Source organism: Onychostruthus taczanowskii, unplaced genomic scaffold, assembly GCF_017590055.1.
Source record: "Onychostruthus taczanowskii isolate IOZ18803 unplaced genomic scaffold, ASM1759005v1 scaffold159, whole genome shotgun sequence".
Classification (NCBI taxonomy): domain Eukaryota; kingdom Metazoa; phylum Chordata; class Aves; order Passeriformes; family Passeridae; genus Onychostruthus; species Onychostruthus taczanowskii.
Genome location: NW_024498784.1, coordinates 730,758 through 746,223, shown reverse-complemented (window position 1 = coordinate 746,223; position 15,466 = coordinate 730,758). Strand labels below are relative to the sequence as shown.

At 38.6% G+C, this 15,466-nt stretch overlaps 1 protein-coding gene across 1 annotated transcript in view; it reads right to left on the bottom strand.

The window, feature by feature from the left end:
• Positions 1–15,466, bottom strand: part of LOC121333127 (protein kinase C-binding protein NELL1-like) — a 211,860-nt gene that overhangs the window by 30,115 nt on the left and 166,279 nt on the right. The window contains exon 14 of the mRNA XM_041399203.1: positions 14,791–14,913. Coding sequence (XP_041255137.1) covers positions 14,791–14,913 — 123 coding nt within the window. The remainder of the gene's footprint in view (positions 1–14,790; positions 14,914–15,466) is intronic.

Genomic DNA, 15,466 nt, shown 5'->3' with positions numbered 1-15,466 from the left:
ACATTGGCATCTTAATTGCATAAAAATAATAGTGGAAACATGATAGAAAGTGTTATATTGACTGCAGGTTTCCAAATGCAAATAAATGAATCTTCAAGATATCACCCTTGGCTTTAAGCAGCAAAGAGCAAACAGCGAGATATGACACTGGAGGCAGTGAAGCCTTTTTTTCCTTTTTACATCATATCAAGGCCCTGAGGCTGCCCAGTCCCTGGAAGTGTTCAAGGCCAGGTTGGACAGGGCCTGGAGCAACCTGACCTAGTGGAAGGTGTCCCTGCCCATGGCAAGGGGGTGGAATGAGATGATTCTTAGGGACACTCCTAACCCAAACCATTCTATGGTTGTGTCTTTGGTGAGTGAAAGTAGAATTCAAGTATCATTGCATGAAAGTTTCCACTTTCTTCCTTTCTAATAAGACCTCATACTCTTCTGCCATTTCCACATTGACAACCATTTATGGTACACACACTAAAAAGGCCTTGTTAAGGCCTTTGAATATATGTACAACAGTTCCCATGAAGAAACGTGACTGTCCACAAAAATGTGAATAATTGCCTGCACAGGCACCAACCTCAGCATCCTCCATCCACTCCATGTTTATTAACTAGCATATTTCCAGCTGTAGGATTAAAATAACTTTCCTTAAATTTTCATCCTCCTACAGTCTGTGGATGAGAGAAGTGCTTACGTGACACAGCTAAGTACAGACAAATGTTGCTTTTGCTGTATGTTGAAGCTGCTAATATGAAGCCCATGGATGCAACCTATGACACTCCAGAGCAATGCGTCCTGCAGAGCATTTCAGCACCGCACTGTGCTCCAAATAAACAGTGGGAAGTGTCAAAAGAGTACATACATTCTTTAGCGGCATGAACAAATTTTTGATGAAGATGCTTTTACTCAGGATACCTTCAAAATTTCATGAGAAGTAACAGGGTATGTTCTTGTAGCAGTTTGACGTATCATCTGTCAAATGTAATTCTTGAGGCAAGAGCAAACTGTCCTCATGTATTACCTCATCAAAGTGTTCCTAGCGTGCCTGTCTAGAAAAGATGGAGCCTGATTGGACCTGTCTGGTATGACCTAGGAGACAATTTATAAGATTTATCAGGGTCCTGGTGTCAGAAAGACACTAAGGTTTAAGTAACAATCAAATAACTATATCCAGATGAAATACCACATTTGCTAATGTTTAGTCACATTCTGCAGTGCAGTTTATTTGAACTGAAGGCCAGCATATTTCTCACCAACTGCTAGAACACAGCAATGTATTTGAAGCACATACAAAAAAAACAGTTCAGACCTTAGGAACACATCATAGAAGTACCTGAAATCGTATTTCAAGATATGTATCGTATTTCTGTTTAATGTGCAATCTTCAGTTTCAAGTACAAGGCACAAAGAAATAGTGCTTACAAATTTCTAACATCTACCTTAATCAGTGACAGGTAATTACCCTGGATCTTATGCAACAAATTTCATGCATTAGGTGTAACTTACTCTGTCACAAGGTGTAATTCTCCCCAGCAGACAAACCAACCACTGACAAAAGTAATGCACAAAGGAAAACAATGGAGGGAAAATTAAAAAGAAAAAACCATCTGCATGCCTCAAGGGCCATGTGGACAGAATTTAGGTAACTACATCTGAAAATGCTATTGCATCATTTTAATAATGGTTTAGGAATGGCATTGTCCAATGAGTGTTTGCACTGAAATACTTGAAATCATGTGCTGCTCACTCGCTCTCTCCTTCCTCTGTGGCAGGATGGAGAAGAGGACTGGAGGCAAAGATCGTGGACTGATAAAAGACCAATTTAATGGAAACGGCAATGAGATAAGAAAATGAACAGTAGCAGCAACAATATTAACAGGAGAGTGTACAACAGACAAACAATTCATATCTGAGTGCTCACCCCCATGGAAAACCCAACTGCAATGTCCCACTATGCAACCCAGAAGGGATCCCTTACCCCATTCCCAGAAAATGATGTGAGCTAGCATGAAATAACCTTCATGTCCTAGCCAAGCCCCCTCCTGGCCACTGTAAAAATTAACCCTGTCCTGGCTAGAATCAGGATATTAACCACCTCCTACTCTGTACCATCTATGCCACACCCGTACCCTACACCTTCTAATTATATATATATATATATATATATGTATACACACACACAAAAGAATGGGTATCATTTCTATAATCCATAGCCACCCCTCCAAGATGTCTGTTGAGTTCATTTGGTCCATGACTGTGGCTTCTCCCCACCATAGATGTCTCCCAGGACAGGGGGGCTGCTGTGCTGCTGGCTGGCTGCTGCCCCTGGAGCTCAGATTGGAGTATGTGGAGCAGTCCGTACGCCCTGCCCATGGCAGCTAGGTCATACAGTGACAGCGTCATGCAGCAGCCAATGTTATATATGCAGTTCAACAGTACAGACTGTTCTTACCCAAAAATCAAATCTTCAGGGCTAGTCTTACAGCGAGTGGCTGTGAGATGGTAAGTATATTGCCTGTTCTCTACTCCACCTGCGTGCAGAGGCTTATTTGATTCTTTTACTTTCACCTGATGAACACTTAACGCAAGGGGCACAAATACTGCGTGAATGAAACCTTAATATTTGAGCTATTTCCGAATTTCAGGGCTTTTAGAGCAGTAGAAGTATAAATAAATAATGGAGCACTAAAAATCACTTGGCAATAACCATTAGCAATTACTTACAGATTCCCATCCATTTTTATTTTGGCTTCAACTACTTCTCTGTGATGTCACTGAGAATTAGTTTCTAAATCTTCTTCTAAGCCCACTCTATTTGCCCAGGATTCAAAGACAAGCAATAGGTGGATGTGGCTACTCAGTTCTCTCTTCAGAAATTAAGAATTCAACCTGCCCTTGATACCCACAGTGGAAGATGAATGCTTGTTGTCTGTGTTTATTCTACGTATGATATAAACACAGCAAAGAATATTCAGCATGAAACAGAAAAAACCAGTGCCTAATTACATAAGTAGTCTCATTGGAGTCAATCACTTACTTTTAGTTAGACACATACCTTGCTCAGTCAGGTGTAAAATTACCACATTAACAATTGTCTCACTTGCTCCTCTCCCAAGGCTAGGGGAACACTGTGCTGTGCACGGAGGAATGATTTGATTGCCTCTATCTTTTATTGAGAAATAATATATGTCATGGCAATATCAGATGACTGTTGTTTCCTTTGTTCTCTTCAGAGGGAGGAATAATGGGTGGCAGGAAAAAGTACAGCCATGTGTCTTGGTAATAAAAGTGGCATATTAATGAGCATTGGCAAACTGTTACAATTAACGCAGGGGAATGGATACTGCCTACTTAAACTCTGCAAGTGTTCCAGCAGCTCCACACCCAGCTGCCATTTTTTTCCATCCCAGGGCTTTCCACTAGTAGCAGCTCCTTAACAAAGCCATCAGACACTGTGAAATCATATGCTCGAGGGAATGGGTGGAGACTTTTTCATAGTATAAGTGAGTGTTGGGAACAGTTTTTCAGTCTGTTTATCACTGGTAGCAAAGGCATCCCATAATCTATACCCTCAAGGCTGCAATATGAAAGACTTACAGTGGAAGATGGGTAAGATGACCGTGCACAAAGGTATGGATGTGTACTGCTTTAACATTTTTGAAAGACAAAGGGTAAGTTTCTCAATTTTACAAAATTTTAAAATTTCAAACCCTGCTTGATGTGCCTGTGTATAATAAAGTCATATAAATAAATATTTTTAAAGTTCAGCTTCAAAAATCCGGATTAACTATTCTCCTCCTTATTCTCACAACCAGAAAAAAGAAAAGGGGGGTGGAGGGAGACAGAAAACTGCAAGCACCAACAAGGCAACACACTAAGTTGCCTGAGTATTTATTGACAGAATAACAACACAGGTCACACAGCGCTGGCCCTTCAGGAATACTTATATAAAAACTCTTAGGTTTTATGACATAGAAATTGCTCATTTTTACTTTTGGATGACTGAATTTTAAGTTATGTTGAAAAGCAGGACATCTTCAATTCCCACTTCTGCTTGGTTTACTTTAACATCTAATTCCCTCTGCACATCATGTGTTCCAAGCTATTTTAATTCACATTATTCTTGTAATTTGTGTACTAAGTTCACCTAATAATTCATTTTGATGATACAATCTCAAAGCATCATTTGTTGGTTTTTTTAGTAGGTTCCAGAATAAATTGTTTTTCATTGCAGCATTTCTTTCAGGTACCATTCTGAGTATAGAGTTTACACTTGCTGTTAGTCTTGTACTTAGCATATGCTCACTTAGCATAGCCACATTCATTATTTTTATTGTTGAACACTTTAGATAAGAGCTCCATACACACACAGGGGTGCCTCAACTTTCCAGCATGTTGCAGAGGCTAAAACACCAGCACCACTGTGAAACAGCTGAACTGGAGAATCTTTCCAGATAAAAAGATGCAAATTGTCCCATCAAACATCCTGCACAGCTTCCAGATTTGCCATTCCCAGTGTTCAAAAAATAAATGCAATCTCCAAAACTAGCAACCCAACCAATGTAACTCACACAAAGTGAGTCATACCTACATACAGGGCAATCCAAGCTTTATTACTATAAAATACCATTTTCAGTAATATGGTCAAGTAAACAGTTTGTAGTAAGTTTCTTCTCTGATATCTACCAGAAGCTGCACTGTAGGAAAAAAAAATCTATATATTCCTCAATATAAGTAACAGGTAGTTGGGTTTTTTTTGGATTTTTGTTTGGTTTGGTTTTTTTTTCTGCCATCTTGGCACAAGAAATTTGAAGGATATGCCTTTTCCTATATCTGTGAAAAAACTCAGTTTGTAAATGTTTAATCACACACTACTAATCTTACAGCATTCATCATATTTCAAAACGGTGCTTGAGTCAGGAATGGACAAATAAAGAGAAGAAAGATCCAGCTGGGGAACAGAGGGAATGGGAAGACAACAAGGTCTGCAGGAGCAGCAGAAAGGAAAATCAACTGCAATACACTCACCTGGGAAGCTGGGGCTGAGCCCCTTCTCCCCACATCCTCCTCCAATGTCAAAACCACACAGTAATATTGTACTCCTCAAGTAATGGGAAAATGTGGGGATGAGAGCCACAGGCCTGAAAACCTGGACAACTCCACTACAGCAGAGAGCTCATGCAAGGACATAAAAAGTGTATGTTCCCTCCACTGCAAGCATTTGATAAAAACAGTTTATACTGGCTTCTAAAGGACCTGCTAGTATCTTAAATTCAGTACAAATACTGGGACAGTAACTAACAGAAACAGGGTCATACAATGAACAATAGAAATAATAAACACAAAAAACATATTTTCAGGACTTGGTCTCCTTCACTGATTTGCATGTCTATACTGTGCACTGAATGAGGCAGAGGGACCAAAAACCTCACAAGACTTGTGATTTTATTAGCATGGACTGTATGCACGTGACTGAACACTGAATACATAACCTAAATTTTACATATTCACAAGTACTTGATTTTGGAGTCTTTCTGTTTGATTCTTTAGGCATTTTAAAAATAATTTTGATAGTTTCTGTGGAGAAATCACAGCCCAGTGGTTCAAGACCAGACTTATCAGACTGGGAACAGAGTCTGAATCCTGGATCAGGTACCAATCATGGATGTCGCATTTGACAAATCACTTAATGGCTTTACTTTGATGTATTGCAGTGGGGGAAATGATCAGGAAGAGGAGGCTGAAAAGAGATTTTCTGGATGGTGTCTATTTTACTGCTATGGCAAAGAATAGCCCCTGCGAAAACTTTTGTACAAACAGAACACACATAAATATTATCCTCACTCAAAAGAAATTGCTCTAATAATAATAATTCCATCCAGAAAAACATAAAAATCAATCAACCAGGTTATTTCAGAAGGCCTATTATCCCAGCATCCTCTCTCCAACTACAGACCAAAACAAACATCAAGGAGAAGAACAGGGAAAGGATCTGGTGAATAAAGATTACTCATCACCTTTCTCAAACCAAATATGTTGCTCTCCCTGTTTGGGCTGTTCTTCATACATACAGCAGTTTTTCTGTCGGCCATCCTCACCAGGCTGTGACTAAGGACTCTCCAGATTAACTGTGTGCTGAGTGAAAAGCTACTTTCTTTGGCACTGGGGTGCTAGCACAGTGTTACCAAAAACTGTTGCCAAAACCAACAACTGCAATACCCTTTTTTTACATTTGAGTAAGATATTTATATTTAGTTTTGAAAATTGTTCGGTCATGTTCTATAGGGAGTAGAAATAGTTGCATGTTATTTGGCCTCTCCTTGCCTTTTAATGTGCTTATTCCATAAACATGAGTCCTGCCATGGTTGCACATAGTAACTGATTTCACAAGAGAGGAAACTCTGCACTGCTATTGCATTGTGCTCCGATTGCTGCCCTGAGCCGAGCCCACGCTGCAATCGGCTTTGTGCAATGATTATTTCAAGATGCTCTTAATGAACTGATTTTTCTCAGCCACCATCAAAAAATATGTACTTTGTTCCAAATAACTGCATGTCAAGGTCTCAGGGCAGGCCAGGAGAATCACAGATATAAACAGACAGAGTTTCACTCATAAGGATTACAAGCTTAGGGCAGTCAGTACTGCTGACCAAACCACTGTCCATGGTGACTATTGCTCACCTGTCAAAAAAGCAGTAGAGGACAGAGAATGAGTTCTTTCAATAAAGGATGTATTTGAGAGCTAATGATTGATAATTTTAGATTTCAACACTACAAGAAGAAAAAGAAAAGTTGTATAACACAAATGAATCATTCCAGTAGCATTAGAAAGCTGCATCTTGACTTCAGGAGGCCCCAAATTGGGCTCCTCAATGTTTTGGTGACAGCGACCTGGGAGGAGATATATCTGCTGCAAACAGGAGTTACTGACTGAAATGATCTCAAACACAGCGTAGAAAATGAGTACAATGTGTATGGAGCAGAAATTAATTATCAAGTAAGACCTTCACGTTTTTGCTTTTATTAACTATAAAGAGACAGCAATGAATACTGAAATAGTCTCATGCTTCTACACAGCCCAGTTTTACTGGCCAGGAGACTGTGGGAAACATATCTGTTAACTTGTCATCACCTGGCAATTCTTTTGTGCATGCTGCACAGGACCATGACCCCAGAGGAAGAGGTGACCTGAAAGCAATGAATGCAAACCAAAGCAATAGGAGACAATAAGCAACTGAGTCAACAAGAGACTCTCCACTTTAGGATGTGAACTTAGGATCTCTCAGAAGCACTCGTGACTAGGTCTGCTGAGCCCATTGCACTTACTCATACAGGCAGAAAAACCTGTCAGATTAAGTTTCAAAATATTTCACTAACTATAGCTTTTCCTTTCTTTTATACAGATACAACAGTTCTCTGGACTAGATCACTTCTCCAGCAAGCACAAATCACTGCTACACTCCTTTTAAATTAGTTATAAATCTACAGCAGGGAGAAAATCTGTGACAGCAAAGAGATCAGGATCTGGATTCTGACAAGTTACATGAATCATAGGTTTTAAATGAGCTATTTCCATAACTGATGTGCATTCTAAATCACCTTGAACAATCACAGGCACAGAACAGGCTCCAAGCACCAGGAAGCACTGTGCCCTTGGAGGGGCTGTAAAACTGGGCTGCACACTGGCACATGGGCAGAGCTTAGCCTTCAGTAAAATGCAGTGGGTTGAGAGGCACCCACCCACCAGAGCTGCTCTGTCACTGCCTCTCTGGATAGGAGAGAGAAAACAGAACCAATGGGTCATGGGCTGAGATCAGGACTGAGAGAGAGATCAGTCCCTGAACACCTTCATGGGCAAAACAGACTCAACCTGCAGATAGTAACTCAATTTATTACTAACAAAATCAAAGGGTAATGAGAAATGAAATAAACCTTAATAAATCTTTCCCCTAATCCTCACTCCTTCCCAGGCTTTATCTCCTCCTCCCCAGCAGCACAACAGATGGGGAATAGCCCCCCCACCTCCCAGGCCTGCTCACACAAACCCAACACATACAACAAGAATTACACCTGAACTGCAACACCTCACACAACTAAATCTATGCAGTGAAACTAAGAACAACACTATAAGGAGTTTAAAAAGTACATGGCAAATTTACAAAGTGAGTTTATATAACTCAAAATCGAAACACAAACATAGCCATTACAATGACTGTACCACACTTGATAAATATCTAATCATGAACAAAAATACAAAGATTCTTATATTAAAATTTCCAATTCTCATTTTTATTAGTACAGTGGATTTAGGGCTACAGCAAATTTAGGGGCTTCAATAATACTGTCTTGAATCTGTGTCCAGCCATGCTAGTTTTAGAATGAAAAAAAATTATAATAATTCTAATTGCACTGCTGTACAAATACATACTGGCTTAAAATTATTAAATAAATTATATCTAGAATGCCTCATCCAAAAAGTGTGACTATCCCAGTGTCTCACACTTGCCATGGCATTTTCCTCGTGTGCCATGTGACACCAAAATGCAGGTGAATGCACTTGCCTGCTTTTGCAATGATTTATTCACTATACATTAGCTATAAAAAAATATTCAAAGCTCAACACTGTGAAGAATGAAGATAAAAAATCTCAGCATGAGTCAAAACTCACATATTCTTTCATGAGACTGGTGAATACTACACCAGAACAGCAACTAAAGCCATAATAAGGCATCTCAACCATTCAAAGCCTTATAGCCACAAAAAATTCCAAGGCTACGGGAAAGTCATGTTTGTTTCTTTCCATCTTGGCCTACATTTTATTCATAACTCACTCCAATGCTTCATAAAGGCTTTCAACTCCACTTCCAACAGACACACCTGCATGCAAAAAACATAAACCCAAGAGGCAGTACGAGTGATCTGCTGTGCTTAAATATCAAGGTATCAGCACGTCTGACTGTCTCCCAGTGCTGACATTTCAAGTTAATCTACCTTAGCTTTGCTGATGTCAGTGTAAAAGGGGACACAAAAACCAGACTCAGTACAGAAGTAACCAAAGAGAATGATTTCTTTTCTTCTTTAGCTCCTACTAAAAATTTTTCAAGTATTTTTCCTATCAGGAGAAATTCTGTAACACATTAAAATTATTTTATCTTTAATCATCTGTTTACTGCGCCATCACTATACTGCCAACACACTGAAAGACACACTTCTTTCATGGACACATTTTTCAGATTATTAAATATATTTCAGACTAAGAAATATAAAAATACATGCTTTGAAACAAAGAAAACAGCAATGCAAGACAGCTCTCAGAGTGCCACTGGCTAAAGCAACATGCCCACTGAATTATAATTTGTCTTTAAAACAATGTAAAAGAGGCCAACTGACTGACTGACATCAAACAGAAGCAATTGTTAAGCCTGAGATGTACTCTTGTTGCCAGGAAACATTCTACTTGTATTATGAATAGAGACTCCCTATGATTATCCCCACTACCATATAAAAAATAAGAGTAATTATTCAAAATCTGGTTGCTTTAAGAGTCCAAATAATTTATTCCTGAAAAGAGCAGTAAGTCCACCAGTAACAAGCCCACTCCTAAATACACATCCCAAAGCAAAAATACATAAGGACCCACAGTGCAATTAAGAAACTGAATTCCAGATTACACCAGAATTGAGTCACTTAGAAATAACAGCTCTAGTCTTTAAGACTCCACCATATATTGAGTTTTAATCCCTTAAGTGTTTCCTGTGTAATGTTGCAGAAAAATGTAACAGGGAAAAAAAATTGTAGTCTTTGATCTGGCAGAAATAAGCCATTATACAGCCTAAATATTAATTAGAATAAACACTGTTTTGATTTTTATTTCACAATGCCTGATGTTTTTCTGCCGAAGTATCAGTCATATTGCACACATTTGCTTTACGGTGTATGATTGTAACTAAATTCACCTCATTTAATCATTCCAATAAATCTTCACCTCCGTAGAAACCACCAAATGAGATGTTAATAGCACACTAAATATACCTGTTAGACAGATTGTACATATAAAATATGAAAGCACAGTGAACAGTGTTTGCACTTGATTAAGTGCTGGACTTCTGTTCATTCTCCATGACAAAGCTACATGAGAAAGATTAGCAAGCACACCTCATCCATGTTCCTGAAGAACTGCTCCTGTTCAGCATCTGAATGTGTTCAAGGCCACTTCTATCTTTCTGATAGTATATAAGGATGTCTGTGGGTAGAATGTATGCTTTGAAACAAAAATTTTCAACAAAATACCAAGAGTTGGGAACAAGGCTTGTATACTAAATACATCTGAATCTCCTTGTACAAAAGAAAATAACTAACTGCAACAAAACCTGGATGGCAACTTGCACATTGTTTCTGGTAAAATATGAGGGGTGGAGGCTTATTTAAGGCATTTCATCCCAAATGCTATCAATTACTTTAAGAAACCTTATGATGCTTCCTTGGTTCTTTTGTTTGGCTTCAGTCTGTGATACAGGGCACAAGCTCTACAATAAACTCTGCTGAGCTGTAGGACTGTACATCCCACAGCAAGTGTTCTCTGCCTCCCCTCTCAGTGAGGCAGAGGAGACTGTGGGGCACAAAGTCTTCTATGTTTTAAACAAATGGCACATATTACTTCCACATGTCACTTCCACAGCATGTGGTGCAAGGCGGCCAAGCAGAACTGGAACTTACCAGGACAAAAACCAAAGAAAGCCATTTTCCCCTGATATATTTTCCAGCCTCCCAGATTCAAGCCTTGTCAAGATTACACAGAGAAACATTGCAATATAACATGGACCAAGAGCCTCTAAGGTCTAAAAATGGTATTTATATCTGTATTCACTACCCCTGGTTCTTCAGCTGAAGCCATGACAGTGAGTTTTACTCATTTTATAGATGACAGTGTTTTGTGTTCACACACACAGTCCTGTCTATGGGTGATGAGTTATTCAGGAACCTGGTTGTCCCAGGGAGCCAAAACTGTCCCAGGAAACTGAAACTTCTTTGCTCTAACTGCTGCCACTAAGCATTGACTTCTCACGAGGTCCATCCTGACAGGCACACTTCAAAGTACCACACTGTACCAAGTAGCCACCATTTGCCCAAAACAACTCTTTTTAACTGGAGCACTCAGTTGTTAAACCAACTTTTATCACCTTTCCCTTCCACCTGAAGTGCAGCCTTAACGCTGCACTATCACATCCTGTGCTGAAGTTTAGTGAAATTGTCCTTATTCTACCCCATCTATGAATTCCATAATTCATTTAGAGAATTCAAGTAAAAGGGCATGCCATGTCTTCCATTACCCACCTATAACATTTTCTGAGTCCCAAATCACTCTTACTTCTTTTTATTTTTTTCCAAAGTTTCCTTCATAGAAAAGAGCCATTTAATAAATCTGTAGAATCTCTCTCTGTTCAAGTAGTTATACCTCTGTCCTCTGCTTTTGATGCTGCAATTTCTTCCAGCATGGATCTCTGGTTTACTTACCATTTTCTGATGAAATCCTAATATATAATCTACCTGATTCTGAGTCCATTTTTCTGTCCAGTTTTCTGATGGTGATGGCACAGCATTGTCGAGCCTTATCATTTTAGCTTACCTCAGCTTCATTCTGCTCTCATCTATTACCCAAATTTCAGTGTCTGCCTGAGATGCTAAAGTTTGCTTCTTAAAGTGAAATTGAGAGTATCCACAGGAAATCTTATTTGTCTCTAGCTTATTGTCTCACTGTCTACATAGAAATAACTGTGTATTTGTAGAGTTTTCATTGCATTCATCTCCACTTCTCTTTCCATTTTCGGTGTCAATTAAACTATGGCAATATCTCTTTTAATGCTGAAGCCCCTTCAAGTCTTGGTCTGTGCCCTTTCTGCACCACCTTCCTCCGTGACCCTTTCCACATCTTTGACACAATTTGGTCTTTAATTAAACAGCCCAGTGTACTACATTTACAGTAATGCAATTCCTTATGCACAAGATCTTTTGCTAGTCAAGATGTGTGATTGTCTGGTTATACAGGTTTGGGGTTTTTTTAAATATTCTATTTCCTCTTCAATATTTGGGTTTTGCTTGGGTTTTGAGTTTTTTTTTTTCATAAATCCCCAGCAATCATGATATCATGTCCATATTATTTCTGTTCCTTTTTATTTCTCTGTGCTTTTCACAAAAATGGCAAACAACACAAATTCCTGCCAGAGTAATTGAGTTGTATTTGCCAGTAGTCCACAATAGAATTTAATTCAACTACATATGTTTTCTTTTCTAAAACAAATATAACAATATCCTGGGTTTTTTATAAAGGCTATCAGTGTGTTATTCACTAAATCCAAAGAGGATCACTACTCTGATTTTACTTTTAATAACACTGCTAAAATAGATTGTTGAAATGGAATGCAGAATCATGCACAAAGCCAGTCCTTTTCTCTCATCATAAAACCATCATTTTTCCATTTATGGTTTTGCTGAACAATATTAATAAGATTTCCTACTGAACCCCAGAGATGTATTATTTCAGTAGTACTTGGAACCACTGTTTTGTGTGTGTACACATCTCTAACATGTAAACATTTATAAAGCACTTGCAGATGTCTCAAGGAGAATAGAAACAGTTATCTTATCTTCAGATGGTATTACAGCAAACATATCACCTTGACTTTTATCTATGTTTTTCCAATCTGTATTGCCTGAAGATAAAGCCCTAAAATCCCACAAGCCAACAGCAGTTTATAGCTGTCTTGACATGCTCACACCTCTTTCCTTGTGCCAGCATTTGTGAAAAAAACCACTGTGGCAGGTAAGTGATGACATATTGTTGTTGAACTTAGTGAAAAAAAGGCAGAAGTGGTGTTTCTGCTATCACGGGCAAAATGGGAACATTTCTTCAGTCAGCATCCAAACTTGTGAGAACCTCATGTAAACACAGAATCACAGGCTCAGAAAATCAAACCGGTACTTTATATTGTGTGTTTTACATTTTACTAAAATGCAGATGATTCTAATAGTCAGCAGTAATGAATATTCCATGCAGTGCTGCATTGTTCTTGTCCTCACTGACTTCAATAATTATTAGACCCAATTCTATAATCTCCAGTTGTCTTTCCAATTTATGCTTCCTAGTCAGAATATAAAAACACACTTCCCTGTATCTCCATGCATACCTATCTCAAAAAGACAACTGTAACTACACTTGCATGTGCAATTCAAGGCATACTGAACATATATATACACAATACATAATATTTCTATATACAAAAATATTTATTGTAGTAGCTCAGGTTTTAATAGAACTTTGAGAGTAAAAACATTGCTGCATTTCTCTAGTGCCATTTCATTACTACAACATTACTAGATTAATGAATATGCAGTAGGAGTTTCACCTCGAGTTCTTGGCACATTAAAGGTATGCAAATGAAGAAAACCAGTGTGAAAACACAGATTTCATTAACTAATCCAAATATCCCAATTTCAAAGAAATATAATTAATATAATTAATGTAATAATAATAAGAAGAAAATATTACAGTCAGGCTGTTCAGTACTCATGCTTCTCTGAAACTCAACTTGCATTCTGATGCAAGTAGTGCTGCAATTCATATTTGCTGTAATCAAAGACTGCAGTGAGTTTCTCCCTGGTATCACCTGCTGATCTTCAATACAGACAGGCCAAGGTTTAACTTGCCCAACATTTACAGTACATTTTTCTACTCTTTATTCAATCCTTAACTAACCATTTTACTTTTAAGTGCAGGGATGCTCTGGCATTGGTGGAAAGGACCCAGATAAAAGTCGTATCAAAACCAATCTGATGGTTGCTAATTCAGCAGCTGACAGGACAATCTTGGTGAAGGACTTCAGTTTGAAACAGGAATGACATCAAAGCTCATTACCCTTTAAGGAATTGTTTGGCCAATTTACAAGAGCCTGAGAAATTAATATTCAGCCTGTTGTGCCTGAAATTGTAGAGAACATTTTATCCAGTACATTCCTCTGTTTCAATTGTTGTCTTTTCAAAAAAAAAAAAACCCGAAAATTTAGTTTTCAATTATTGTAATTCTGTTCAGGAAGTATGAAAACACAGGAAAGACAAAAAAAGCTTTTTCTGAGACAAATATAATTCATAAATGCATGAGTTACAACTCAGTAATACTTCAAGACAGAGCCCTCACTAATCCAACCCTCCTTTGTCCTTACATGAGATATTTGCTTCTCTTTCTCTACCGAAAGAAAAACATAAAGCCAATCCTAAATAAATGACATGCCATAAATGAATACTTCACAGGAAGCATGGCTGGCTATCATTATTTCTTGTTTACAAAACTGAGAAATCTTCAAAATACACATTTAATGATTTATAGGTTAAAAAAAAGTCATGATTCTGATGCAAGTAGTCAAATAACAACCACATGGTGCTAGCATAAAATAGAATTATCCTAATTTAAAGTGCACCTCATTAAAACTTAAAAGCCAAAAGTGACAGCACATAGCATCCACATTTTATAAAACATGAACACCACTCAAAAGCTGAATTATACTAGCTCCAAAGACAGTATGCAGTGCAGCAAATATAAAGTTCTTTTCTCCTTCCATTCCGAGAAGATTTCCTTCTTCCTAAGAAGTCACGCACAAATCAATTCCCATCATTTGCCAGAAGATGTCTTAAAGCAAACCATTGCAAAATCCAGCCATCATAAGTTACCAGCATGCAGCTGACTGTCAGCAAACATTAATACAGCCTGACAAGTTTATGGTGTCTCTACAATAATAGACTTACCTCGGCAGATGGTCCCGTTGCCCACGTACCCGGGTTTGCAGGTGCAGCTGTGTCCCCTGATGGTGTTAGTGCAGATTGCATTCTCATCACAGTTGTGCTGCCCACTGCCACACTCATCGTGCTCTAAGTGGGGAGGGGAAAAAGGAAAAAAAAAATTTAGAAGATGCGGTGAGCTTTGCAGTGAGCTGATGTGGCATTTGGAAACCAAGTGGGAGAACCGGGATGCTGCGATGGTTGAGTGCTGGGGCTTGGCATGGGAGTCAGCTATGGGCTTGCTCCTGTTCAGAAACCCAGTGTGTGCATGGCAACAGTAGATTACTTAGGTTTAAAAACAGGAAAAAAAAAAGAATGGGTGAGGAGGCAAAGTAGGGCTGTGACAAAATGCTATGAAGAAGATTATCAGGGAAAAATAGCTGCTCTGAAGATTAACCTTTACATCACTGTCCATCACCAGCAGTAATGATCATAAATACAAGCTAAGTAACACAAGAGGGGTCCTACCAGCCCGCCCTTTAACGACACAGTTCAGTTGTCACAACTGCTTGCTCTAATTCATGTTGGACTGACTCTTTCTCTAATAGCATGTAGTAACATTTCACATTTTTAGAGCACCAGTCATATCATAGAGCATCGAAGAGGCTCCCTGACAAACAGGCCATGTTTTGCTTTCATCCAG